At 40.6% G+C, this 27,225-nt stretch overlaps 1 protein-coding gene across 4 annotated transcripts in view; it reads right to left on the bottom strand.

Moving 5' to 3' along the window:
• The window catches only part of lpin1a (lipin 1a), a 122,738-nt gene that overhangs the window by 25,175 nt on the left and 70,338 nt on the right, over positions 1-27,225 (bottom strand). For 3 of the 4 annotated variants that reach the window (XR_012100298.1, XM_073056932.1, XM_073056935.1), the window contains exons 6-14: positions 25,936-26,043; positions 22,505-22,634; positions 20,710-21,028; positions 19,630-19,723; positions 19,359-19,546; positions 11,693-11,786; positions 11,066-11,135; positions 4,656-4,748; positions 848-915 (exon numbers count right to left, since the gene is read on the bottom strand). Coding sequence is in view for 3 of the 4 variants with exons in the window: in XM_073056932.1 (XP_072913033.1) it covers positions 848-915; positions 4,656-4,748; positions 11,066-11,135; positions 11,693-11,786; positions 19,359-19,546; positions 19,630-19,723; positions 20,710-21,028; positions 22,505-22,634; positions 25,936-26,043 (1,164 nt within the window). In the remaining variant the exon portion in view is untranslated. The remainder of the gene's footprint in view (positions 1-847; positions 916-4,655; positions 4,749-11,065; positions 11,136-11,692; positions 11,787-19,358; positions 19,547-19,629; positions 19,724-20,709; positions 21,029-22,504; positions 22,635-25,935; positions 26,044-27,225) is intronic. The other variant, XM_073056933.1, reaches the window with a different exon arrangement.

The following is a 27,225-nucleotide window of genomic DNA, read 5'->3' as shown; positions in this document are numbered from 1 at the left end:
CACAACGTGCACTATTTTATAATTCTGCTCTGGAACATAATGTTAATGAAGCATGTATATTCCACCTTTGTATAAATGGTCTTGGCTGTGTGGCAAATGCGTGTCAGCAAACTGATTTCATTTTTGTAAGTTATGGTTTCAGCTCCATGGTGCAAAACATACTACGTTTTGGATGGTAGGACAGGAATTTAAGCCTGCTGTTTCCCATGTGGAAACTTCTAATCTCAGCCATGACACAGGAGTGATGCACAAGGCAGAGGCCAGATGTTTCCTCACAGCGGAGGAAAGGGGCAACGGAGGGGAATGAGAAGCCAGTGAATTTAGACTGTTCTTTCACAGCTTCTGGTGGGCATTACCGAGACCATAAGAAGCTTACAATTCTGTGCTTTTCTGCTCATCCTATGTTAGGATTTGGCACAGGTGGTCAAGAACCAGGAAGCGTGACAAGAATTATTGATACAATATTAAAATATGGGACCTGATAGATCTGCCGTGCCAGACTTGCAGGTTTCCTATTTCAAACAACTGTGATAATTTAATCTTCTGTGTAAATTGTTGAGTTTCATAAATTGGTGTGTTTGAATGTTTAATAGATTTCTATCAGAGCATTTTAAAATATTCACAGCAATAATTTGCATTAAGTCCTTAAGGTATTACATTATTAGTATCTGTATAACTTGGAAGCTGGAAAGAACAGTTAGTCTCAGAGGTTTCCATAAGACATTGATATGTTTGCTCACGTCCCTTAAAGCCAACAATATTGACAGTCCTTCAACAGTGACACTAGGACAAAATTAACAAAAGCTGTTAAAAGCAAGAGTCAATCAGGTTTGCAGCAACTTAATACCTGCTTCCAGGGAATGCAGACAGCTCTCCCGCATTCTGCTCACTTTGGATCTTTTCAATTTCTGGTTCCTGTAATAGATAACTTTGACATATGTTTCCTCTCTCAAAAGAAAAATCACATGCAAAAATTACATCTCTAGCATAACAATTCCTCAAGATTACGCCACAAAATTTATAAAGTATTGGACCACTGTGTCATTGTTCATTTCCAAAATGTCATTAAATAACAAAAATCCAAGATACCCTGATGAAAAACTCAGCTGAAAAAGGCTTTAAAAATGAATAATAGATAATCCTAACCTGTTTTCCTAAATAGCACATACTATTCAATGCCAACTGTATACTATTATACAGTGAAGAGATATAAGCATCTATCATCAAGCTAAGCAAGGAATCATAACTAGTTCTGCATTCAAACTGCTTACATTCATTGCTAGCACAATTAGGGTTAAGTGCAATTGAAAACAAGGAATACTCAGCTGAAATCTATGAATATTAAGATGAATTTTATGGGTTTGTGCTAAGTACAAATAAATCATTTCAAAAGGCATTAGATATTCCAAATAAAATTTACTAATATGCTCATTTATCCATTTATACTCTAATATTGCCCTGTTTTGCATACGCTGAGAGTCAGAAAATAAAGAAAATTATTCTATTATGAGTTATAACATCAAGAAATAGCCTCCTGTAGTTTTATAGCAAACTCAATCTCACAGGAGCTTATAACAGATGTTTGTTGCAAGATTTTGTAACTGTGTGCTTAACGCCACAAAGGCAGTAAGCTTATGCAAATTACAGTCATATAGCGCTTTGTCTGTGCACTCTCTTACATCAAATCATTTTGCTAACAAATACCCAGTTGCAGTTTGCTTCCAGCAATATCTCATCATTTTCTAACCTATTTCAAGGTGAGCTGGGACAGAAGTTCAAAATAGTATTAATGTTTAAAACAAAGTAGTTGCAACTCCCATCGTCTCAAAATAAATGACTACCAAAGCTCAAACACGAGGAAATCTGCAGATGTTGGAAATTCAAACAACACGCACAAAATGCTGGTGGAACACAGCAGGCCAGGGAGCATCTATAAAGAGAAGCACTGTCGATGTTTCGGTCTGGAATCCAAACCAATTCCCCTCTACCACCACTCTCCTTCCTCTAGTGGAATTAGTTCTTACTCTCAATAATTTCTCCTTTGGCTCCTCCCACTTCCTCCAAACCAAGGGTGTAGCCATGGGCACCCACATGGGTCCCAGTTATGTCTGCCTTTTTGTTGGCTTTGTGGAACAGTCCATGTTCCAACCATATACAGGTATCCGTCCCCCTCTTTTCCTTCGCTACATCGACGACTGCATTGGCGCTGCCTCCTGCACGCATGCTGAGCTCGTTGACTTCATTAACTTTGCCTCCAACTTTCATCCTGCCCTCAAATTTACCTGGTCCATTTCTGACACCTCCCTCCCCTTTCTTGATCTTTCTGTCTCCATCTCTGGAGACAGCTTATCTACTGATATCTACTATAAGCCTACAGACTCTCACAGCTACCTGGACTATTCCTCTTCCCACCCTGTCGCTTGCAAAAATGCTATCCCCTTCTCACAATTCCTCCGTCTCCGCCACATCTGCTCTCAGGATGAAGCTTTTCGTTCCAGGACGAAGGTGATGTCTTCCTTTTTTAAACAAAGGGGCTTCCCTTCTTCCACCATCAACTCTGCTCTCAAACGCATCTCTCCCATTTCCCGCACATCTGCCCTCACCCCATCTGCCCATCACCCCACTCGGGATAGGGTCCCCCTTGTCCTCACCTACCACCCCACCAGCCTCCGGGGTCAACGTATAATTCTCCTGGCACTTATCCTTGTAAACGGAACAAGTGCTACACCTGCCCTTACACTTCCTCCCTCACCACCATTCAGGGCCCCAGACAGTCCTTCCAGGTGAGGCGACACTTCACCTGTGAGTCGGCTGGTGTGGTATACTGCGTCCAGTGCTCCCGGTGTGGCCTTTTATATATTGGTGAGACCCGACGCAGACTGGGAGACCGTTTCGCTGAACACCTACGCTCGGTCCACCAGAGAAAGCAGGATCTCTCAGTGGCCACACATTTTAATTCCACGTCCCATTCCCATTCTGATATGTCTATCCATGGACTCCTCTACTGTCAAGATGAAGCCACACTCAGGTTGGAGGAACAACACCTTATATACCGGCTGGGTAGCCTCCAACCTGATGGCATGAACATTGACTTCTCTAATGCCCCTCCTCCCCTTCTTACCCCATTCCTGACAATATTTAGTTGTTTGTTTTTTTTTCTCTCTCTCTCTGCCCATCACTCTGCCTGTTCTCCATCTCCCTCTGGTGCTCCCCCCTCCCCCTTTCTTTCTCCCTAGGCCTCCCGTCCCATGATCCTTTCCCTTCTCCAGCTTTGTATCACTTTCACCAATCACCTTTCCAGCTCTTAGCTTCATCCCACCCCCTCCAGTCTTCTCCTATCATTTCGCATTTCCCCCTCGCCCCACTACTTTCAAATCTCTTAGTATCTGTCTCTTCAGTTAGTCCTGACGAAGGGTCTCGGCCCGAAACATCGACAATGTTTCTCCTTATAGATGCTGCCTGGCCTGCTGTGTTCCACCAGCATTTTGTGTGTGTTGTTTGGATTACCAAAGCTTCTTTTTAACAGATCAATAATTAATACTTAAGTATAGTTTGATATCAGAGCAATATTCAGGAGTAAATTAACAAGAATGATGAGCTAATTAAGTGCTTTCATTTATGCTTGATATCCAATTTGATATGTTTCTGATCACTGCCCTGTTAGTCAGTATTTCCATTATAAAAATAGAAATGAAAAATCCAGATTTAAAATCTTCATTTAGTCTCATTGATGTCACAATGCCACTTGAGAGAGATTACTCTGAAGAAATTGGGTGATGCATTTTTAACATCACAGTAGTGACTACACTTTGGAAAGTATGGCTTGGTTGTAATATGCTTTGCAACATCCTAGAGTTGTAAAGTGTGCTCCATAAACAAGTCTTGCTTTAAAAGGTATCTTACAGCAGCTCTCTTCCTCCATCTGGTGGTCATGAGTCACAAAACACTTTTATTTTCCTATGGTCAATATGTCAAATTTTTAACCTCAATCCATTTTAACTTAAACCGATGTGTAATTCATGTGCGGAATGTCAGCCCAATTCGTAACTTACAAATTTGTGTGTGTGTTCTATTCATAAAAATCTATTGCATGAATTATATTTCTCTGAAATGAATGCCTCCATAATTGCATTGCTGGAATAGGTTGGCAGCTGCTGGAATCCAGCAGATTATGCAAAGAACTGCAGCATACAAGGGTAAACTGAACATTCTACAATGAATCATTTGAACATAGATCCCATGAGAATCCCTAGTCTGGCTTCCTAAAGCTGGACTCTCCTGCAGGGAAGGCTCCAACTTTCTACTGGGAAAGTGGTATAATAGCCTAACTCTTCATGACCTCCAGCTATTGCAAGCACGAGAGATGATAAAAAGTGAATTGTGCACTGTTACCACTTAAAACTGCAGGACCCAGATTTAGAAATCAAAATTTAACCCTTTAATGCCATAGTCAGAAATTAAATAGGACAACCCTATAGCGAGCACAAGCAAGAGAAAATCTTCAGATGCTGGAAATCCAAGTAACACACACAAAATGCTGGAGGAACTCAGCAGGCCAGGCAGCATCTACAGAAAAGAGTAAACAGTCTGTGTTTTGGGCCAAGACCCTTCATTTACACAACAAATTAAGACTTGGGTATAGCAGGAAAACATACCACTTTTACACTGGTTTTTCTTCCACGCCACGAAAACCACCATCTGCTACTTTTCTTGGGCATCTTTTCTTTAAATAGTTTTTCCATTGTTGCCTGTTTTAAATGTACAAAATTAACTAACAGAATAAAAAGATGAACATAAATGTCATACAAAATAACAAAATGCTGCTCTCCCAAGTCAATGAAATAATAATAAACATACTGTGGCCACAAAACTAATCTCTGCAACACAAAATACTGTGTGCTTGAGTAAAGAACAAAGGTAACTGAGGCATGAGTGCTTAAATGATTTGTAAAACAAATTTAAAAATCATGACCACAAGGAAAAAGAGAAAAAGAGAAAAAGTTACTTTTGAAGGATATAAACATAGAAGTATGAAGATTAAAATTGGGTTTCAATCAGAAGCAGAAATTTTAGTGACCACATATGAAGATAGTTCAAATTCTAACTACAGAAAGCCCCAATTACAGAATTACAGATAATAGTCTGTTACTGAATTTCCTTAAGAAAATACTTCAAAAACAAATGTTGAGATCTTGGGATATGAACACCCAAGTAGAGTGCAAGCTCTACATTGAGGTTAGGCTCCATACAAATTCACCAACACATTTCTTGGACATACTCGTATTTATCGTGTGTTCTAGATTTAAGTAATGGGTTAATGATCTGATCTAAGTCATTCCACTGGAAGTCCAAGTGGTGAAGAACTACCACCGTGGACAAGTGTAGATGTAGCTACATTGAACTTTTGGTCAAGCTGGCAACATGAAGCTGCTATCGATAAGAGAAAAAAAGATAAGGAACAGGAGGAGGTCACTCATGTCAGCTTAGCCATTCACTTGGATCATGGATGATGCATTCATAAACTCAACTCTACATTCCAGTCTACCTCAAGTAATCTTCCAAACCGACTCATCAACCTCTGCCTTAAGAGCACTTAAAGTCCCACAATCCTTCATGAATGACTTATGTCTGCCTTAAGTGAAAGATCTTTTATTTTTAAATGGGGACCCTTATTTCCAAATTCTCCAATGAGGAAATCCTCTATGCACCCAGCCTGTCAAGAACCAGAGACAGCAAAAGCAAGCAACAGGTTCCCGATATTTAAGGAGCTCTGCTCAGACCTGATATTAAACCTATCACCTTCTCCATTAAAGTGGGAACTGAAAGACCTATCTGAAAAAAAATGAACTTTATGCAGGTTTCTGGCTGCAGAAGAGCTCTAACGCAGTCTTCAGTGCTACATGTCTATCACTGACAAAGCAGGACTTCATGACAGAGGCAAGGCCTTTGGATTTTAGATGTCAAATCCCTTATTCAATGAAAAGTCAATGGAAAAACACATGAACATTTAATATTTATTTTTACCCCAGATTAAAGTTATGACAAAGGGCTAAGTTATTACTTCTAAATGTTGACAATGCAAGTATTCAAGTTATGTTAGATTAAGTATCCAAAGCAGAACTTTGCATTCAGGCAACAACTGCACAGAACAACACGTATTTTGCCTGAAATAAGCTTCCCAAAAATAAATCAAAAGGCATTGTCTGAGGACCACTCAGAGAGGCGATGGACTGCACTCCTGAAAGCCTGGGCTCACGGGCTTGGCAAAGCAAATGAATAGAGCTGCCATATGTATTACTGCTAAATTGGTATGCAGCAAAGAAATTAATAAAACAATATGTAACATATCCACATCACTAATTCAGATGGCATAAGAAAACAACTGTGTATAATTTCATGTTCTTACAAATGATAGCTGAATTCAATTTGTTTCTTTGCACAACTTTAGTTGTATGTGGAATTAGTCTGGTTCACCATGTGGACATTTTGCTGGGTTTATAGAGGGATTATCTAATAAGTAGAGCTACAGGCCAGGAAGAGAATTTACAGCCTAACTGTAAACTAGCTCTTAACACTGTATGTCAGTACATGACTTTACATCTTGTGAAACTTAAGTTCAACAGAGAGTCCAGGCCTGAGATCTGGGCTAGACTACAAGACTTGGACCAACTTAAAACGTCTTCAGCAATCTAATACTGGAGTACAAAGGGCTATCAACAAGTTTGCCTTTGCTTTAGTTCCTCCTGTTTTCTTCCCTAATCCACCATCCTCTCCAGAAAGGTCAGCCGAGTTTAGCTCAGTCTCACACCAAGTAGCATTTATACACAGAACCCTCCTGAAAAAGGAATAAAGCCACCGGACAGGTAGTCACCACAACCTGAATGCTGGTCAAGTTACTAGAAATTCCATTTTGTGGAAATGATGCACCCACTGAACACAGAGAAGTCCAGATTCCTATCAGTTGCAAATGTTTAAGCCTCTTAAGCATTACTGTCAGATCTGCTTCTACCACGTCCCATGGCAGCATGCTCCAGGCATCTACCACTCTCTTTGCAAAACAAAAATACTCGCACATCTGCTTTAAACCTCAGTTATTTTTCTGTCAAGTTGCTCCTCTGCCTGTGGCCTTCCAGAGAAAGAAATCCAAGTTTGTTCAAACTCTCCTTACAGCTAAAATCCTGGTGAACCTATTCTGCACCCTTTCCAAAGCCTTTACGTTCTTCCAAGAGCATGGCAAGCATAACTACAGAGAGTATTCCAAATGTAACCTCACCATGGCTTGATACAGCTGCAACTTAATTTGCCAGTTCTTATATAGAAACACAGAAACATAGAAAACCTACAGCACAATACAGGCCCTTCGGCCCACAAACTTGTGCCGAACATGGCCCTACCTTAGAAATTACTAGGCTTACCCATAGCCCTTTATTTTACTAAGCTCCATGTACCGATCTAAAAGTCTCTTAAAAGACCCTATCGTATCTGCCTCCACCACCATTGGCGGCAGCCCATTCCGCGCACTCACCACTCTCTGAGGAACAATCTTACCCCTGACATTTCCTCTGTACCTACTCCCTAGCACCTTAAAACTGTGTCCTCTTGTGGCAACCATTTCAGCCCTGGGAAAAAGTCTCTCACTATCCACACAATCAATGCCTCTCATTATCTTATACAGCTCTATCAGGTCATCTCTCATCCTCTGTCACTCCAAGGAGAAACGGCCGAGTTCACTCAACCTATAAGGCATGCTCCCCAATCCAGCCAACATCCTTGTAAATCTCCACTGCACCCTTTCTATGGCTTCCATATCCTTCCTGTAGTGAGGTGACCAGAAATGAGCACAGTACTCCAAGTGGGGTCTGACCAGGGTCCTATATAGCTGCAACATTACCTCTTGGCTCCTAAGTTCAATTCCACGATTGATGAAGGCCAAAACACTGTATACCTTCTTAAACCAAGAGTCAACCTGCCCAGCTGCTTTGAGCATCCTATGGACTCAGACCCCAAGATCCCTCTGATCCTCCACACTGCCAAGAGTGTTATCATTAATGCTATATACTGCCGTCATATTTGACCTACCAAAATGAACCACTTCATACTTATCTTGGTTGAACTCCATCGGCCAAGTTTTACATCCTATCAATGTCCCGCTGTAACCTCTGACAGCCCTCCACACTACCCACAACACCTCCCACCTTTGTGTCATCAGCAAACTTACTAAACCATCCCTCCACTTCCTCATCCAGGTCATTTGTAAGAATCACAAAAGTAAGTATCCCAGAACAGATCCCTGAGGCATACCACTGGTGACCGATCTCCATGCAGAATATGACCCCTCTACAACCACTCTTTGCCTTCTGTGGGCAAGGCAGTTCTGGATCCACAAAGCAATGTCCCCTTGGATCCCATGCCTCCTTACATTCTCAATAAGCCTTGTATGAAGTATCTTATCAAATGCTTTGCTGAAATCTGTATACGCTACATCTACTGCTCTTCCTTCATCAATGTGTTTAGTCATATCCTCAAAAAATTCAATCAGGCTCATAAGGCACGACCTGCCCTTGACAAAGCCATGCTGACTATTCCTAATCATATTCTACCTCTCCAAATGTTCATAAATCCTGCCTCTCAGGATCTTCTCTATTAACTTACCAACCACTTAAGTAAGACTCACTGGTCAATAATTTCCTGGGCTATCTCTACTCCCTTTCTTGAATAAGGGAACAACATCCGCAACCCTCCAATCCTCCAGAACCTCTCCCATCCCCATTGATGATGCAAAGATCATCGCCAGAGGCTCAGAAATCTCCTCCCTCACCTCCCACAGTAGCCTGGAGTACATCTCATCTGGTCCCGGCAACTTATCCAACTTGATGCTTTCCAAAAGCTCCAGCACATCCTCTTTCTTAATATCTACATGCTCAAGCTTTTCAGTCTGCTCCAAGTCATCACTACAATCACCAAGATCCTTTTTCATAGTGAATACTGAAGTAAAGTATCATTAATTATCTCTGCTACTTCCTCCGGTTCTATACACACTTTCCCACTGTCACATTTGATAGGTCCTATTCTTTCACGTCTTATCCTCTTGCTCTTCACACACTTGTAGAATGCCTTGGGTTTTTCCTTAATCCTGCCTGCCAAGGCCTTCTCATGGCCCCTTCTGGCTCTCCTAATTTCCTTCTTAAGCTCCTTCCTAGTAGCCTTATAATCTTCTAGATCTCTAACATTACCTAGCTCTCTGAATCTTTCATAAGGTTTTCTTTTCTTCTTGACTAGACTTGTACACCACGGTTCCTGTACTGTACCATAATTTGCCTGTGTCATTGGAATGTACCTGTGCAGAACTCCACACAAATATCCCCAGAATATTTGCCGCATTTCTTCCATACTTTTCCCTGAGAACATCTGTTCCCAATGTAAGCTTCCAATTTCCTGCCTGATAGCCTCATAATTCTCCTTACTCCAATTAAATGCTTTTCTAACTTGTCTGTTCCTTTCTCTCTCTCCAATGCTGTTGTAAAGGAGACAGAATTATGATCACTATCTCCAAAATGTTCTCCCACTGACAGACATAGAAACATAGAAAATAGGTGCAGGAGTAAGCCATTCGGCCCTTCGAGCCTGCACCGCCATTCAGTATGATCATGGCTGATCATCCAACTCAGAACCCTGTACCTGCTTTCTCTCCATACCCCCGATCCCTTTAGCCATATCTAACTTCCTCTTAAATATAGCCAATGAACCGGCCTCAACTGTTTCCTGTGGCACAGAATTCCACAGATTCACCACTCTGTGTGTGAAGAAGTTTTTCCTCATCTCGGTCCTAAAAGGCTTCTCCTTTATCCTTAAACTGTGACCCCTCGTTCTGGACTTCCCCAACATCGGAAACAATCTTCCTGCATCTAGCCTGTCTAATCCCTTTAGAATTTTATACATTTCAATAAGATCCCCCCTCAATCTTCTAAATTCCAGTGAGTATAAGCCTAGTCGATCCAGCCTTTCTTCATATGAAAGTCCTGCCATCCCAGGAATCAATCTGGTGAACCTTCTCTGTACTCCCTCTATGGCAAGAATGTCTTTCCTCAGATTAGGGGACCAAAACTGCACACAATACTCTAGGTGCGGTCCCACCAAGGCCTTGTACAACTGCAGTAGAACCTCCCTGCTCCTGTACTCAAATCCTTTTGCTATGAATGCCAATATACTATTTGCCTTTTTCACCTGACCAGGTTCATTTCCCAATACCATTATATGCAATGAAGACCAAAGAAACTGCAGATGCTGCATTACGGAGCAACAAAGAAGATGCTGGAGGAATTCAGGGAGTGGAGAGTGGAGCAGCACTGCTGGAGAGAAACAGATAGTCAGCGGTTCAGGCTAAACTGTTCTCTGGACTGATGACTTGACCGATATGCATGCCATACCGTTTCCTTACCACTACCCCACCCACTTGCGCTGCTACTTGCAGGATGCTATGGACTTGACTCCCAGATACCACCGTATCTGTGCTTCCACACATCCTGCCATTTAGTCAATGTTTTCTTCTTGCATTTGACCTCTCAAAATGTATCACCCCACATTTGTGTTGACTGCACTCTGTCTGTGCAAACTTTCTCCTCAAATTTCCACTAGTGGGAGACATTGACGTTCTACTGGCTTCCTATCATGGAAATGTGGGGGTGGCGGGGGGGGGGGGGGTGAGGGGCAGAAAAGTGCAGGAATAATAAATTGCACATACCTATAATGTTCAGATAAAAATATATTAGAATTAGAAATTCAGTTAAGCTTGGTAATGCCACAAATGGCTTTCAGTCCATCACCTTGGGGAATTAATTAAAAAGATACATAGTATTTATACAACAATAATTCCCTGGTTATGAAATTAGAACATAATGTATTGTACATAATCTCATTATTTCTTGAACATGATCAACCCTAAAACTGTAAAATAATCGTAAATTGTTGATGAACAATTATTAACTGTTTACTAAACAATTAAATCCTCCAGTTATTGACTTCTTGGGACCCTTTTGCAAGAGATAGCTTTTAATTGTTAACTCACCTTTGGCAATGGTTTCTGGAATGTCTGCATAGCAAGAAGCACAGGAGCAGCAGTTGCCCAGTTATAATACCTAGTTTTCATCAGCAGATGAAGACAGCATTAATATCACTCAAAATGTAAAAGGTTAATTAATCTTATATAATTTAAATGTGGCATACAAAACTCATTTTCCCACAAAGTAGCACTATACAAATGAACAGCACTTTATAAATGAAGAGCACTACATAAATATTATTTGACTTATCTTAATTCTTCTGATTATGTAGCAGTAATAAATTAGCCAGATGCAGCAGTATGAAATTAACTTGTCTGTCTTACCACCATAAATTTTACAAACTAGACAACAAGAATATAGTTAAAATAAACAAACAATTAAATAAGCTGTCTATTGAACAAAATTGCCAATTCATTCCTCTAATATTTTTGTGCATTTGCTGATGTCCCTTTGTCTCATGTGAAACACTTGACAAGATGCAGTGGAAGGTCAAAGCAATTATTAACCATGGAAGTCTGCTTCTAATTCTTCACAGATCTTCAAACTACTACAGATTCTAAGTTCAAATCATAATGCATTCTGAGCAGTTGTCACAATTTTTTTTTTACATTTTCCTTGTCTGTTTCACTTACTTGCTGCCAATCTTCACTACCAGATTGGGATCATCAATGATTCCTGGATTCTCTGCAAATTCTTGATATGATACAGAACGCCCCATAAACTGTTCTGTAAGAACAAAATCATTTGTATTCTTAGCCTTCCATACCATTTTGCAGTAAATTAGCCTTTTTTTTGTTCCAATTATGTTCTTTCTTGTAAAAATAGTGTATAATTAATGTTTCATGTTTTTTATGAATGTTTATATGCTACATGCCTGTAATGCTGCTGCAAGTTTTTCCATTACATTTGTGCATACATATACTTGTGCATATGATGATAAGTTTGACTTTAACCAATAATACTACTACAAAATCATAAGACATGAATGCAACTTCATCCATCTATCCAAAAAATTCAAGGTTTCCTACGGCAACCTCATTTCTTAAAATATTATGGCTCTCCCGTAGTTATTCCACATTTTGAGTGACCAGCATTCTGAGATGTTCTACAATTACCACGTTAATGTGAACGCATGCTTATTTCTGTGCATCCACTTTAAGATTTAAACTAACTTTCAAAATCTGCCATTACATACTACTTCCAATCTTGCCCTGCTTCAAGACCAGCTCTTAGATGTTCTTTTCCAATTTTTTTGACTCCAGCAGTTAGTCTCACAATATTTTCAGTCTACTCATCTTGCAAGTTTGATACCACAACACTCAACATGTAAGCTCACCAAGTTTGAATGCTGCTTGCTCTAAATGTGTAGAGCCATTCCAGTTTTATTGGCCCTGTTCATTGTTTACAGACTTTACCTAAAGATGTTGAACATTCATTCTGCTACAGATTCCAAAGCTTCATTCAATCTCTTGCAAAACCATTCATGAATTACGCTGCCATTATTCTTACACCCAGAACTTTACACTTGTCATTGATAACTTTCTTTGCTCTATCTACTAACCAGAATGGAAAATTACAGTGTTCTGTTGATTCTGGAATCTGGAGCAAAAACCGACAGTTGGAGGAACTCAACAAAAAGTGCTGGAGGAGCTCAACCCTTACTTAAAATTGTTCCATCTGCTCTTCATCTCTCACAGATAGTTCCAAATATCCCCTTCCTTACTCAGAGTCTAGTACTTGTGACATTTGTGTCTCCACTTATCACACACCAGTTTCTATCTCAACTTTCACCCATCACAGCTCCATCTGCCAATTTTTCTCCTTGTCTGCTTCCACCAGCCCCTGCCACCATCTCCCAACTCAACCCCTCCCCCATCCCAAACCTACTCCCTCATTGATCCACCTATCACAAAACAGTCCCCCATGTCACCCTTCCCTCCCTACTCTCAATCCTGACCCTAGATGGGGACAACTTATCTCTTTCTTACCACCCTCTGCCACCTCTGTACTTTCTCCAGCCATTTGGGTTTTTTTTGCTGGACATTTACTGCATGTTTGTATTTCAGAGAAACCTTCTCCAAAGTCTCCAATTTTAGCTTCAAAATCATAATGCCACTGACACAGACAGGTATCGGTAATAGCAAGAAAAATCATGGGATCCAATTTAGCATGTTCCCAATCCTGTTCCACGTTGACAACTGACAAGCAATTGAATGAAACAGTATTTAAATGACAATAATAAAGTAACCAAATATTATTTTTAAAAATACAAAGGAAGATATTACATTGACAAAACCTGATACTAAAAAAATGTTTAAAATAGTCTACAGCAGAAATGTTCGATTTTATTGAAGAACAATGAACTTTTACTCTGCAATAAGACATGGTCTTTTTTTTAAAAAAAAGCTTCATTATCAGTCATATAATTTGTCCAATTTTTATCATAAAGCAAGCTTGCTTATTTCTTATGATCTTGCATGAGTGTGCTATATTTGCCAATACATCAGCCACCTCTCAGTCTTTGACCATTTTCTACCATTTATTTCGAAGATTAAGCAGAGTGACAGTGTGGATTTAAGCCCTGCCGGGAACTGGGTTGAACGTACTGAACTCACTGAAATAAAACTCTGCTCTCACAACAGGAAATAAAGCCTCAGTTTCAACAAAATGAAGTAGTATTATTTGACTGATCACATATGTTTTCACCGCAAACCCAATATAATCTATCATAAACTGTGCCCACTACATTAATTTCATGAGGGACCTGACCAATGACAGGTAAAACCTACAAAACAAATCTCTGAAATTTCCTCCTTATCCCCCAAAGCAATTAGTGAAAATCTAAATCCAATAGCATAAACTACGCTCCACAAGCCTGAACAGCTGCACTCCCCAGATGATTCTGTAATCTCAACAGCACAGGATCCCACATTGGATCATTAATAGCTATGTATATCATTATAATCTTAAGTATGTTAAGCACATATCGTTCTGACTCATTCTAAAAGACATTAAAGATAATGTTGCCTTAACTAATTTTGATGGGACCCTCTTCTACACATCTCACATGAAGTGTTCCTCCAATTAAAGTTCAAAGTAAACTTATTATCGAAGTGTGTATACCATACACAATCTTGAGATTCATTTTCTTGCAGACACTCACAGGAACATAAATAAATACAATAGAATCCATGAAAAACCATACACAAGTCACTGTTTATTGTCATTTTGGCCATAACTGCTGGTACAGTACACAGTAAAAACGAGACATTTTTCAGGACCATGGTGCTACATGAAATCAATACAAAAACTACACTGAACTACGTAAAAACAACACAGAAAAAACTACACTGGACTATAGACCAACCCAGGACTGCGTAAAATGCACAAAACAGTGCAGGTATTACAATAAATAATAAACAACACAATAGGCACAGTAGAGGGCAGTAAGTTGGTGTTAGTCCAGACTCTGGGTACTGAGGAGTCTGATGGTTTGGGGGAAGAAACTGTTACACAGTCTGGTCGTGAGAGCCTGAATGCTTCAGTGCCTTTTCCCAGACGGCAGGAGGGAGAAGAGTTTGTATGAGGGGTGTGTGGGGTCCTTCAAAATGCTGCTTGCTTTGCGGATGCAGCGTGTAGTGTAAATGTCTGTAATGGTAGGAAGAGAGACCCCGATGATCTTCTCAGCTGACCTCACTATCCGCTGCAGGGCCTTGCGATCCGAGATGGTGCAATTTCAAAACCAGGCAGTGATGCAGCTGCTCAGGATGTTCTCGATACAACCTCTGTAGAATGTGGTAAGGATGGGGGGGGGGGGGGATGGGAGATGGACTTCCTTCCACCTTCGCAGAAAGTAGAGACGCTGATGGGCTTTCTTTGCTATGGAGCTGGTGTTGAGGGACCAGGCGAGATCCTCCGCTAGGTGAGCACCAAGAAATTTGGTGCTCTTAACGATCTCTACCAAGGAGCTGTCGATGTTCAGCAGAGAGTGGTCACACCATGCCCTCCTGAAGTCAACAACCATCTCTTTTGTTTTGTTCACATTCAGAGACAGGTTGTTGGCTCTGCACCAATCTGTTAGCTGCTGCACCTCCTCTCTGTAAGCTGACTCATTGTTCTTACTGATGAGATCCACCACAGTCGTGTCATCGGCGAACTTGATGATATGGTTCGAGCTGTGTGTTGCAGTACAGTCATGGGTCAGCAGAGTGAACAGCAATGGACTGAGCACGCAACCCTGGGGAGCCCCCATGCTCAGTGTGATGGTGTTGGAGATGCTGCTCTCGATCCGGACTGACTGAGGTCTCCCAGTCAGGAAGTCTAGGATCCAGTTGCAGAGGGAGGTGTTCAGGCCCAGTAGTCTCAGCTTTCCAATGAGGAATGATTGTGTTGAATACTGAACCAAAATCTATGAACAGCATTCGAACGTACTTGTCTTTTTTGTCCAGGTGGGTTAGGGCCAGGTGGAGAGTGATGCCAATGGCATCGTCTGTTGAGCAGTTGGGATGGTACACGAACTGCAAGGGGTCCAGTGAGGGGGGCAGCAGGGTCTTTATGTGCCTCATGACGAGCCTCTCGAAACACTTCATGATGATGGATGTGAGTGCAACGAGACAGTAGTCATTGAGGCAGGACACTGAAGACTTCTTCGGCACAGGGACGATGCTGGCGGCCTTGAAGCACGTTGGAATGACGGCGCTGCTCAGGGAGATGTTGAAGATGTCAGTGAGAACATCTGCTAGCTGGTCTGCACATCCTCTGAGCACTCTGCCAGGAATGTTGTCTGGTCCAGCAGCCTTCCGTGGGTTGACCCTGCACAGGGTTCTCCTCACATTGGCCACAGTGAGACACACCACCTAGTCATCTGGAAGAGGGATGGTCTTCCTCGCCGCCATGTCATTTTCCGCCTCAAACTGGGTGTAAAAGTGATTCAGCGCACCTGGGAGGGAGGTATCACCTGCACAGTCAGGTGATGTTGTCCTGTAGTTGGTGATGTCCTGAATGCCCTTCCACATGCGCTGTGTGTCACCACTGTCCTGGAAGTGGCTGTGGATTAGCTGGGCATGTGCACGCTTTGCCCCTCTGATGGCTCGGGACAGTTTGGCCCTTGCTGTTGTTAGGGCTGCCTTGTCGCCTGCTCTGAAGAGTCACGGGACCTCAGCAGCGCACGCACCTCCGTGGTCATCAATGGCTTCTGGTTAGCGCGTATAGTGATGGTCTTGGACATAGTGATGTCATCGATGCACTTGCTGATGTAGCTGGTCATTGATGCCGTGTACTCCTCTAAGTTGGTAGAGTCGCCTTTGGTTGCAGCCTCCCTGAACATGTGCCAGTCAGTGTGCTCAAAGCAGTCTTGAAGAGCAGAGATGGCTCCTGCTGGCCAGGTTTTCACCTGCTTCTGAACTGGTCTGGAGCGCCTGACGTGCGGTCTGTATTCTGGGATTAGCATAACAGAGGTGTGGTCTGAGTAACCGAGGTGGGGGTGGGGATCCGCCCAGTATGCGTCGGGGATTTTTGTGTAAGCAAGGTCCAACGTGTTCTCCCCTCTCGTTGCAAAGTCCACATGCTGATAGAATTTGGAGAGCACTGACTTGAGGTTTGCGTGGTTAAAATCTCTGGCGACAATAAACAGTCCATCAGGGTGTGCGTTCTGCAGTTCGCTGATAGCCCCGTACAGTTCACAGAGCGCCTCCTTAGCGTTAGCACTGGGAGGAATATAGACACCGACTATAAGGACAGTGGTGAATTCCCGTGATAAATAAAATGGTCTGCATCTACCAAAGGCGGAGTCCCTGAAAGTGTGTCTACAGACTGTGCAGTCAAGTTCAGCATGGAGGCGAAAGAACCATCCATGCTGATCCAGGAGCTCAAAAGTTGTGGCATTTGACCCAAGATTCCTGCACCTCCCGCCTGATGGTAGTAGTGAAAAGAGGGGCAGACAGGTCAAATGCAGGAAGAGAGGACAAACAGATGGCAGATCTTAGCTGGCAGAGTGTAGTGGGGCTGACCACTGGGTCTTTTTCTGCTCTCGGGTCTCAACTTTTAATCTGGCTTGAAGTCCGTCTCGGCAATGAATGATTTTCATCCACTGGAAGATGCTGCAACAGCATCCCTGAGTCAAGTTCGCTGAATCAGAGTTCATGTAGACGGTACAAAAGTATATTTTTTAAAGGGAAATTGCAGGCTACAGATTGCAGTGATTATAGTTCAGAAGAAGTACACCTAGTGGTTTTGTAAGCTGCCTGCAAAATGGCGTCTTATATCAAAGTGCTATCTTGGTTAAAGAAAACCAGAACAGCACAGCATAGGAACAGGGCCTCTACCCACAATGGCTGTGCCAAATATGATACTGAATTAAACTCTCTTCTACCTGTACAGAATTCATATCCTTTACCTTGTACTCAACAAAACAAAATTGCCCCGTACATCTTTTAACATCCCCCTCTCACTTTAAATACATCCCCTCTAATAGTTGATATTTCGTCCTTAGGAAATACATTCTGACCATCTAGCCTATCTAGTATGCCTCTCATAATTTTGTAAACTTCAGTCAGGTCTATGGTTATATGGTAGGTCTTTGCTCAAGTTCTGCTGCTTCACAGAAAACAACATAGCCTCTCTTTCGAGCCAATCCATGTCCCTTCGATGGCCTCCACATCTGTGCAGTAATAGGATGACCGAAACTGCATGCAACAGTCCATGTGCAATCTAACCAACATTTTGTATAATTACAACACAACTTGCTTACTCTTATACCCAGTGCCCTGACCAATTAGACCAAACATACCGTACATTTTCTTTACCACCATATCTATTGGGTGGCCACTTTCAGGAAGCAATGGACTATGAGCCAGACCCCATGATTCCTTGCTACTTCAAAACTGTTAAAGCTCCTGTCCTGAATGGCATACTTCCCGTTTACACCAACTTCTCAAAGTTCAACACCTCACACTGGCTCAGTCTGTCATCTCACCACACGTACTGATCTGTATTCTGCTGTATCCTTTGACAGCGCTCTTACATTGTCCACAACTCCCATCTTTGTCATCCACAAACTGACTAACCAACTTATCTACATTTTCATCATCATTTATATATATCACAAGCAATGATCCCACCATTGATCCTCAAAAAACAATGCTAGTCACAGAGACAGTCAGAATAACATCTTTCCATCATGACTGTCTTCTCTGGGCAAGCCAATTCCAAATCCAAACCAAAGATCCCACGTATCTTAATCTCGCCAAAGACCATGGCCTCTTTCGGCCTTTTAATCTCCTGCTTGACTTCTTTCCTGTTTCCTTCGCACTTCTGAAGCCCTATCTGATTTTAGCATCCTGAACTTTTTTTCCCTTTTTCTTTTTCACTAAATTCATCATCTTTCTTGTCACCCAAGCTTCTCTTATCAGCTTTGTTCTTCCTTACTGGAACATGCCAGTGCTCAGCAGGTATTTAAACAATTCCCCCAAGTCATACATGGCGTTGTCCTAATTTACTCCCCCCAGTTTCTCTCTAATAATTTGATAACTTGACCGAACCTAGTACTCCCCTGCAAGGGCCAGACTGACCCTTATTCAAAACTACCTTAAAATTGAGTGTGAGCACTTATCCCAAAATTGTCTCCCAGTAAAATATCTTTAAACCTGCCTGGCTCAATTCCCAAAAGAAATTCCAGTATGGTCCCTTCCCTACACTTTTGGTCCCTTTCCAAACACTGGATCAAGAAAACCTCTTTAATGACCCTTGGAAATTCTGCCCCAACTAAGCCTTTTGCAATATATTGTGCAGTGCACAAGTCAGAAATATCTATTGTGAGCATCTAAATTAAAATAATAAAAATACCAAATTAAATTTGGAGCTCTGGTATATTAAATTTGAATTGTTAAAACCTTCCAAGAGAATAAAATGCAAGGAGTGGTGAAGCTGCCCGTAAACCAACAAATAACAAATAGCATGTCATTTTATTTGCTGTTGTCTCCAGGGGGAGGAAAAAATGTCCTCATCTGTTTTGGCCCATATGTATCTTCAGTCCCATCAATGTCACGAGCTAGTAAGAAGAATTGACCTAAAGCTCATTTTTGACCAACAAAGAAATGGGCTTAAACAACTCCCACAGGTCACAACATGCTGTTGAAGTTGAGGGTTCACAGGCATGTGTATGAAACTGACGTGTTTTAAATCAAGTCTCAACTGTAGATTATACTGGTTCAATTGGCAAGCCTGAAAATAACGCATTTAGCAGAATGAGCCTGCATTATTTCTGTGACAAACAAAGATTTGGGCCCATAAAAATTTTACCATTTGTTATTTCTTTGTAGTCATTTAGCCCGCCACAGAGTGAAATGGCAATGGTCGGCAAGTCCCCAATAGTGTCAGAGAAACTGTCAACACCGCTGTCCATTCCAGAGCTTCCTACTGACTGCGGTGACTGGCTTTCTGAGTGCACTCCATGTTCAGAGCCGTTTCGATCAGCTGTGTTGTTATCACTACAGACAAAACAATTATAGTATTTTAGAATTCACATCATGACTGAACTTCGAAAGAAACTTTACACATTCATGGGAATTACCATTTTGGAAAATAAAGTGCTGCAACTTCAGGGTTCATGTCCGTGATATCATCCAGGTAGACACCATCCAGACCCAGGTGACGACTGCGTTTATCTGGGGAAAAATGAGAACAAAGAATCTGTAGAATAATTGTGGGCTTAAGTTTCCCTAAAATTTAACCAAAGTAAGACATCAGCTTCAATCTTATCAATTCCCACAAAGTCCAGTTTATTTCTTTTTAAATAAGCAGATTACTTTCCCCATTTTCATCAACAGCTACAGTGAAAAAGATATCTTGACAGACGAAAACACATTTCATTAAGATAAGATGTTTTCAGCCGTCAGACACTAATCCAATTGAACAGTTAATCATGCTAAGTCAATGCACTTTTCCTATTACCAACCTATTATCGTCAGACAAACATACATTTAGAAAATATAGCTTACTGAGTAGTGGAAAAACAAAGGACATTAGAGAGGAAAGAAACTGCTCTTCTAGACAGGAAATATATTCATTCTGCTGTGGGTGCTGTATAAGAATCCAAAATTTTTCAATGCAGTCCAAAGATAATTACTAGGGCAAGACCTTGCCTGTAAAAATGCCATACAGGAAGCAGACTTTTAAGTAAATGTACAGCTTCAAATTTTTTGCTGCAGATGTGTAGGAGCCTTGTAACCTCATTTTCTTGTTGCTTAGCATGGACTGGATTCTGTGACTAAACACCTACACTTCCAACAAAACACTTCATTTACATTTCAAATATCTGGGCAGCTTATCTGACATTTCATCTGCACTGCTTATGTGTTCTTATAGATTCTCAACTGCCAAGCGGAAGCATTTTTGAAATGGACGACACTTTTCACATTCAGAATTGAATCTGACAGTTGCTAAACTTGATGCAAATAACTCAGATCTTCAAACTATCCTAAATTTTCCAAGTGCTTCTGATACCTGAATATGAACTAAACTGTTCATTTCCAGTAGTGGGAAGTCACAACACATGTATCTTAATTTTAAAAATAATTGGGGCTATTATGAGGCAGCTTATCGTACAACAGAAAACGCTATGAAATAGCTGATCCAAAGGTGACATTCTTACCTTTCTTCTTGGAAGGTGAATCAGTTTTATTGACTTGCTTGTTCTGATTCTGAGTATTGTTCAACTCCCCATTTTCTGGAACCAAAGGAGCAACTGCAGTAGAGGGTTCATAGTGCTCTGAACCACACGTGAAATTGTCCACAGACTGAGGCAGCATTCCACCTGCAGTTACAGGCTCAGGTTTCACTAATGGAGGAGGAGTTGATGAACTGTCGTGAGAATTTACGAATGGATCACTGTTGATTACCCTGAAGTGAGTGTTTCCTGATGGAGTTATGTTTACCCTGTTAAGATCTTCCAACTTCTGATGAGGAATAAGCTGAAAAAGTATTAATATTTTGTACAATTATCTATTTACATTGATTAACAAATATTGTCTAGTAAATGACAGATGTAGATTTACGAATAGTACATCTACTGGTCATAAATATGTGTGTAATGTTATTTGGCAGAATTTAAGAAGGACAAATTCTATGGGAGAGAGAAACACAATAAAGAGAAAACAAAGTACAAGAGGGAAATTAAATCAATGTCACTTTTCTCAATTTTCTTCCAACCTATATGCGGCCATATTCAGCTCTCAAACAAAATTGTAAAGTATCAGATTTTATAACATTAGACACAGTTTGGTATAACCGATTCCCAACGGAAGTACAATTTAACCTCCCTTGAGTGTACAGGTGCTAGCAGGTGTAGTAAAATTAAATTTGAGAAAAAAAAACTTGCAGAGAAATTCAAAGGGATGTTATGGTTACTGCATAAATCTTGGGCTGGCGCAGAGAGTTAATGAAGCTGGCTAAATTTTCTTTCCATAAAAAACCATCTGTGCTTGCCAGTGACTAAAGGGCACAAGCAAAGGAATAAATTCCTACAAGGTGTTGGTCCAATTCTCTGTGCCTTCTTCCATCAACAAACCCTGCCCGAAAAATACAGCTGACAGCCACATTTTCTGGTTTAGTTGCCTGCCAAACCTATCAATGACTTTTTTTTAAAGTTAGAAACATCAGAAGATATTCCTTTCAACAACTTTTTGGAAGAATTAAAAACTATAACATTTAAAAACATAAAATTAATACAATAAAATGTCATGCTTCCTTTTTCCCTTACAGCCATTCCACTCCATTCAAATGAATAGTGTCACAGCCCCGGCACCAGATTTAACCTAAAGTGGATTCCCATAGTCAAAACCACGAATCTATGACAACATTGAGTTCTGCTGCTGCTGCCGACAAGAGGTCAGCCACCAATACTGCAAATGAACTGTTGTTAAGTTTGGAACTATGTGCACAAGGATTTCTGGAGCAAACCAGTGGAGCAATTGCCGTAGAGGTTTCAAAGAGTTCTGGCGTTGATTGGTATTTCCCTGGAAAATTTGTCAATAGTTCCACAAATCTGCAAATGAGAAAAAAAGTAAACCAACTGAAAGGGTTTTTTTTTGACGTGATTTATAATGAGAATACAACAATGGAAGATTGTTGAAACAGAGTGACACAAGACATTTGAGAGGAAAGTAGATAAGCATTTTAAAGATTTTTACTTTCAGGCTATATAGAATTAAGGCAGAATAGACAACAGCAATGAAGAAATCAGGTAGTCAAAGCAGCAGGTATGGAAGTGGTCAGATGGAACAAATAGCTTGCACTTACACTGGGATTTCTGTGACTCCACATCAATGAACAGAAATGGATAACAGACTAAAATAAATCAAATGGCCTTTTCTCATTTTTGTATTCTTAAGAGCAGCATTATGAATACGCTTTCACAATTACGTAATCTCAAACTCTTTCCCTAATACCTTGGCAGTTTGAGGTAGTTCTCCCCAAGCCCAGTGCATTTGTGTATTTATATTTTGCATCCCTCGTTCTGATGGCTTGCTGACCAACTCGGAGTCACTGTTAGGCGTAGGAGGGCGAAGCCTTGAATGACTGAAAAATAATTAAGCAAATCTTCAATGGAAACTTTTATAAAAATGAAAAATAAACAGCTACTAGTGCACTATCACAGGTTAAAGACTTGCACAATATAAATTTACATTTACGTATTTTAGAATGGGATAGATAGAAGATTCAGCTCACAACTTTTTAAAAGGATATCTTTGTTTGCTACTTTTAATTAACCCAATCCTGCATTTCTCTATTAATACAACTGGATACTATGCCACACTGGGAATTTTACTTGGTTTAAAATGAACATTGACATTCTCTATGTCATGTGAAAGAGATGTTTTCCCATCATTTTTATGCTTATAGACTGGAATATTTTGCATTCATTTCATGAGTAAAAAAATTGCAGTTAGAATATATTAAGTACACTAATTATCTATTAAACATGATGAATTAGTAGTTAGTGACTACTAATCAAATAAAATTGCACAAAGGTGATAAGAGACTCGTTAACCTGCTCTTTAAATAAGTAATCATTTACATAGATTAGAAGCTCTATTGACTTTTAACCAACATTTCACTTTCAAGAATAGTTTGGGAGATGGGGTATGTTTACAGGGCAGAGATATTGATAGATTCAAGTACAATGAACAAATCACAGAGCAACGCAACATGCGTAAATAGCGTGCTTTTGTAGCTGATCCTATAAATTATGAAACTTTTCATGCAATAAATATTTATTCTAGTTCCCTGTACTTGCTGGGTTAAGATTCAATGAACTTAACATCTGTTGGATTTATGTTGATGGGAACAAAAGTAGTTTTCCCCAAAGGGGATTATTCTTTTTCTTAAATGGAGATATCCCAACCTAATCAAATTCCTTCTCTCTGTGATGAATCCGCATTAAACAAATCCGCCATCCTTTAAAGATGATTAAATAAAGGGGGTCAGCATTCATCAACAGCAACTATAGCTGTAGAAATATTTATGCTTTTTTTAAAAAATCAAACTACATAAGTATGTTGCAAGTACATTCAGAAACTGATGCCTTGTGGGAATAAGAATGTTAGTAAAATATTGAATCTCTGTCTTCTGTTCCAGTGTTTAACCTAAACCTTTGCAGTGCTGCAAGGCAGATTTGTCATCCAACACACACAAAATGCTGGTGGAACACAGCAGGCCAGACAGCATCTATAGGAAGAAGCATTGTCGACGTTTCGGGCCGAGACCCTTCGTCAGGACTAACTGAAAGAAAAGATAGTAAGAGATTTGAAAGTAGGAGGGGGAGGGGGAAATCCAAAATGATAGGAGAGGACCAGAGGGGGTGGGGTGAAGCTAAGAGCTTGAAAGGTGATTGGCAAAAGGGATACAGAGCTGGAGAAGGGAAAGGATCATGGGACGGGAGGCCTAGAGAGAAAGCAAGGGGGAGGGGAGCACCAGAGGGAGATGGAGAACAGGCAGAGTGATGGGCAGAGAGAGAGAAAAAAACAAACAACTAAATATTGTCAGGGATGGGGTAAGAAGGGGAGGAGGGGCATTAATGGAAGTTAGAGAAGTCAATGTTCATGCCATCAGGTTGGAGGCTACCCAGACGGAATATAAGGTGTTGTTCCTCCAACCTGAGTGTGGCTTCATCTTGACAGTAGAAGAAGCCATGGATAGACATATCAGAATGGGAATGGGATGTGGAATTAAAATGTGTGGCCACTGGGAGATCCTGCTTTCAGAGCGTAGGTGTTCAGTGAAACGGTCTCCCAGTCTGCGTTGGGTCTCACCGGGAGCACCGGACGCAAGTGCTACACCTGTCCTTACACTTCCTCCCTCACCACCATTCAGGGCCCCAGACAGTCCTTCCAGGTGAGGCGACACTTCACCTGTGAGTCGGCTGGTGTGGTATACTGCATCCCCACCCCTTCCTATTTTTTTCCTCTCTCTGCCCATCACTCTTTGCCTGTTCTCCATCTCCCTCTGGTGCTCACCTCCCCCTTCCTTTCTCCCTAGGCCTCCCGTCCCATGATACTTTCCCTTCTCCAGCTCTGTATCCCTTTTGCCAATCACCTTTCCAGCTCTTAGCTTCACCCCACCCCCTCCTGTCTTCTCCTATCATTTTGCATTTCCCCTCCCCCTCCTACTTTCAAATCTCTTACTATCTTTTCTTTCAGTTAGTCCGAAACTTCAACAGTGCTTCTTCCTATAGATGCTGCCTGGCCTGCTGCGTTCCACCAGCATTTTGTGTGTGTTGCTTGAATTTCCAGCATCTGCAGATTTCCTCGTGTTTGCATTTTTAGAATTGTCATCCCTCGTGTTTCATGTTGATGTACATCTCATATTTCTGCTGACAAAGACGACAGCCATTTGGCCCACTGAGCCTAGACTAGATCTCAGGGTAATCCCAAACAATCCTTATTTATATGGCCATCAACTCCAACACAATTCTCCTAAGACCCAAGTACACTTGGGATCACTTACAGTGGCCATTTAACCAGCATGTCTATGCAATGTGGGAGAAATCTACAACACCCAGAAGAAACCCATGCACGTTCCTCCTTTGACTGCAAACACCACACTGACAGCACTGGCTATCAGGACTGAACCAAACTGCAGGAGCTGTAGCTGCTGAGTCACTGAGTCTCCCTGATAGAGGTTTCCTTAATCTAATCCTAATCTTGAGTTCAACATTGTCCTTATTTCCTTCAATATCATACTCAGTATAATCTCACTTGCGATCCAAAACCTTGGTATATTTCAAACATTAAATCTTCTATCTACCAATGAGTTAATTCAAAATAGGATTGAGCATTACAATACACTCATCACCTCATTCATCTTCCTGGCAAATGCTGAATGATGCAGTAAAGTAAAATTTATAAAGCTTCACTATTTTTTGTTTCACTCACTAAACAGTTCTAGCATTCAGTCTGAAACTTTAAATAAAAGCTAATGTCATGAAATTATGTGAAAGGCAGCATCACCATACAAGATTAAAAGGAGTGTTAGTTTAGAGGAACACCCATTGCCTTTCACAAACCACAAAACCAATAAAACAATAGTTTCCTGATGTATTTGACTAGTTAAATGCATATTTAATCTTCAGATGTATAAACACCTCTCAGGTAAATATATTTGACATAGCTATCACAAGGTCCTGCAATGCCTATTTAAAAAGGGATTACGTATGTGTTGTAAGCTTAGGAACTGAATTTAAACTTAATTTAAAATTTTTAAGAAAAAAGAAAATTTTAATTAAAAGTCACATTCACAAACACCATTATTGCAAACTGATGAATGCATTAGTAGCATCACAAAGGCATGCCTGCTGGGATGTGCAGTAGTAATCTTATACCTGAGTATAGATGGATAAAGAAGCTCTGGTTGTGGACAAGAGCTAGACAAGCCTCCAGCAACGGTAACCGAAAGGTGTGATGTCAATTGCTTGCTTTCTGCAGGCAGACTGGAGTTTTGCAGTGCAGCATAAAAAGCAGAATTATTTACGTTGCCTGGATCTTGCCGAAATATCTGAATGCAGAGTGTACAAATGACAAGGACAACAATGCAACCAGCTGTGACACCATCCCTGCATTACACTTGCTGTACCAGCAATTCAGAACATGAGCTGAAGTATTCAGAGCTGGGCAAACACAGCACTGTACCCCTTTAAAACTGTAATGATATTTTAAAGCAAAGCTGAGTTTAGCAGAATTAATCTTATAAAGTGTGATAAACTTACCTCACTCACAAATAAATATTTATTTCGCTAATAATCAAAATCCATTAATAGATGTACTCTAGTAACTATCACAAAATATCAATGATTTATCGAGTTTTGAAATCTTTCTATGAATTTCCAGATATGAATAAATATCCGAGATTCTTCAGAAGCTGCAAATCCAGAGTAACACAAAATGCTGAGGAACTCAGCAGGTCAGGCAGCATCAGTGGAGAGGAATAAACAGTCAACGTTTCAGACTGAGACCATACCGAAACGGAATTGATTACCACAAAACTATTGAGGGAGGTAGGGCTAAAAAGACTACTTTCTGATGTTGGTTCAGTGAAATCCACAATTCCCAGATTGCATTTTTCAGGTGGTTTTGGTTAAATTCATTTAATTGCTGTGTTTTCTCATTGACTATTATTTGAGAAGTATTCAGTGATGAATTCAGCAAACATAATTAACTTTGAAAAAGTCTTTGTCTTTCATTGAAGGATTAGTTATTAATTTATCAACCAAGACATCTTTTGCTATCAGAATGACTGATATTTTGATTTCTAACATGACATTAATATCTTGACTGAATTAACCATTGCAACTGCTGTCCCACTAACTGTTCTGATATTAAGTAATATTACAAACCATCTTTAAAAGCGCTGTGATTTAAGATTAATAGTTTTCTGAAAATTCTGTTATCTGAGTAGAAACATCCAAGCTTAAGAAATTGGCACATTTCTTTAAATGGGACATCTTAGCAATAAAAGTAATGCACATTATCCTATGCAAAGGCAACATAAGTTTGCTCATTTCAAACAAACACCTTTCACAATCCTCCAGCTTTGATAATTTAAGCATATTTTAGCCATGTTTGTTGTTTCTTTGAGCTTCTTTCATCAACAAACAGCAATATTAATGTGGCTG

Source organism: Hemitrygon akajei, chromosome 9, assembly GCF_048418815.1.
Source record: "Hemitrygon akajei chromosome 9, sHemAka1.3, whole genome shotgun sequence".
NCBI classification, from domain to species: domain Eukaryota; kingdom Metazoa; phylum Chordata; class Chondrichthyes; order Myliobatiformes; family Dasyatidae; genus Hemitrygon; species Hemitrygon akajei.
This window is presented reverse-complemented; position numbering and strand designations above follow the sequence as displayed.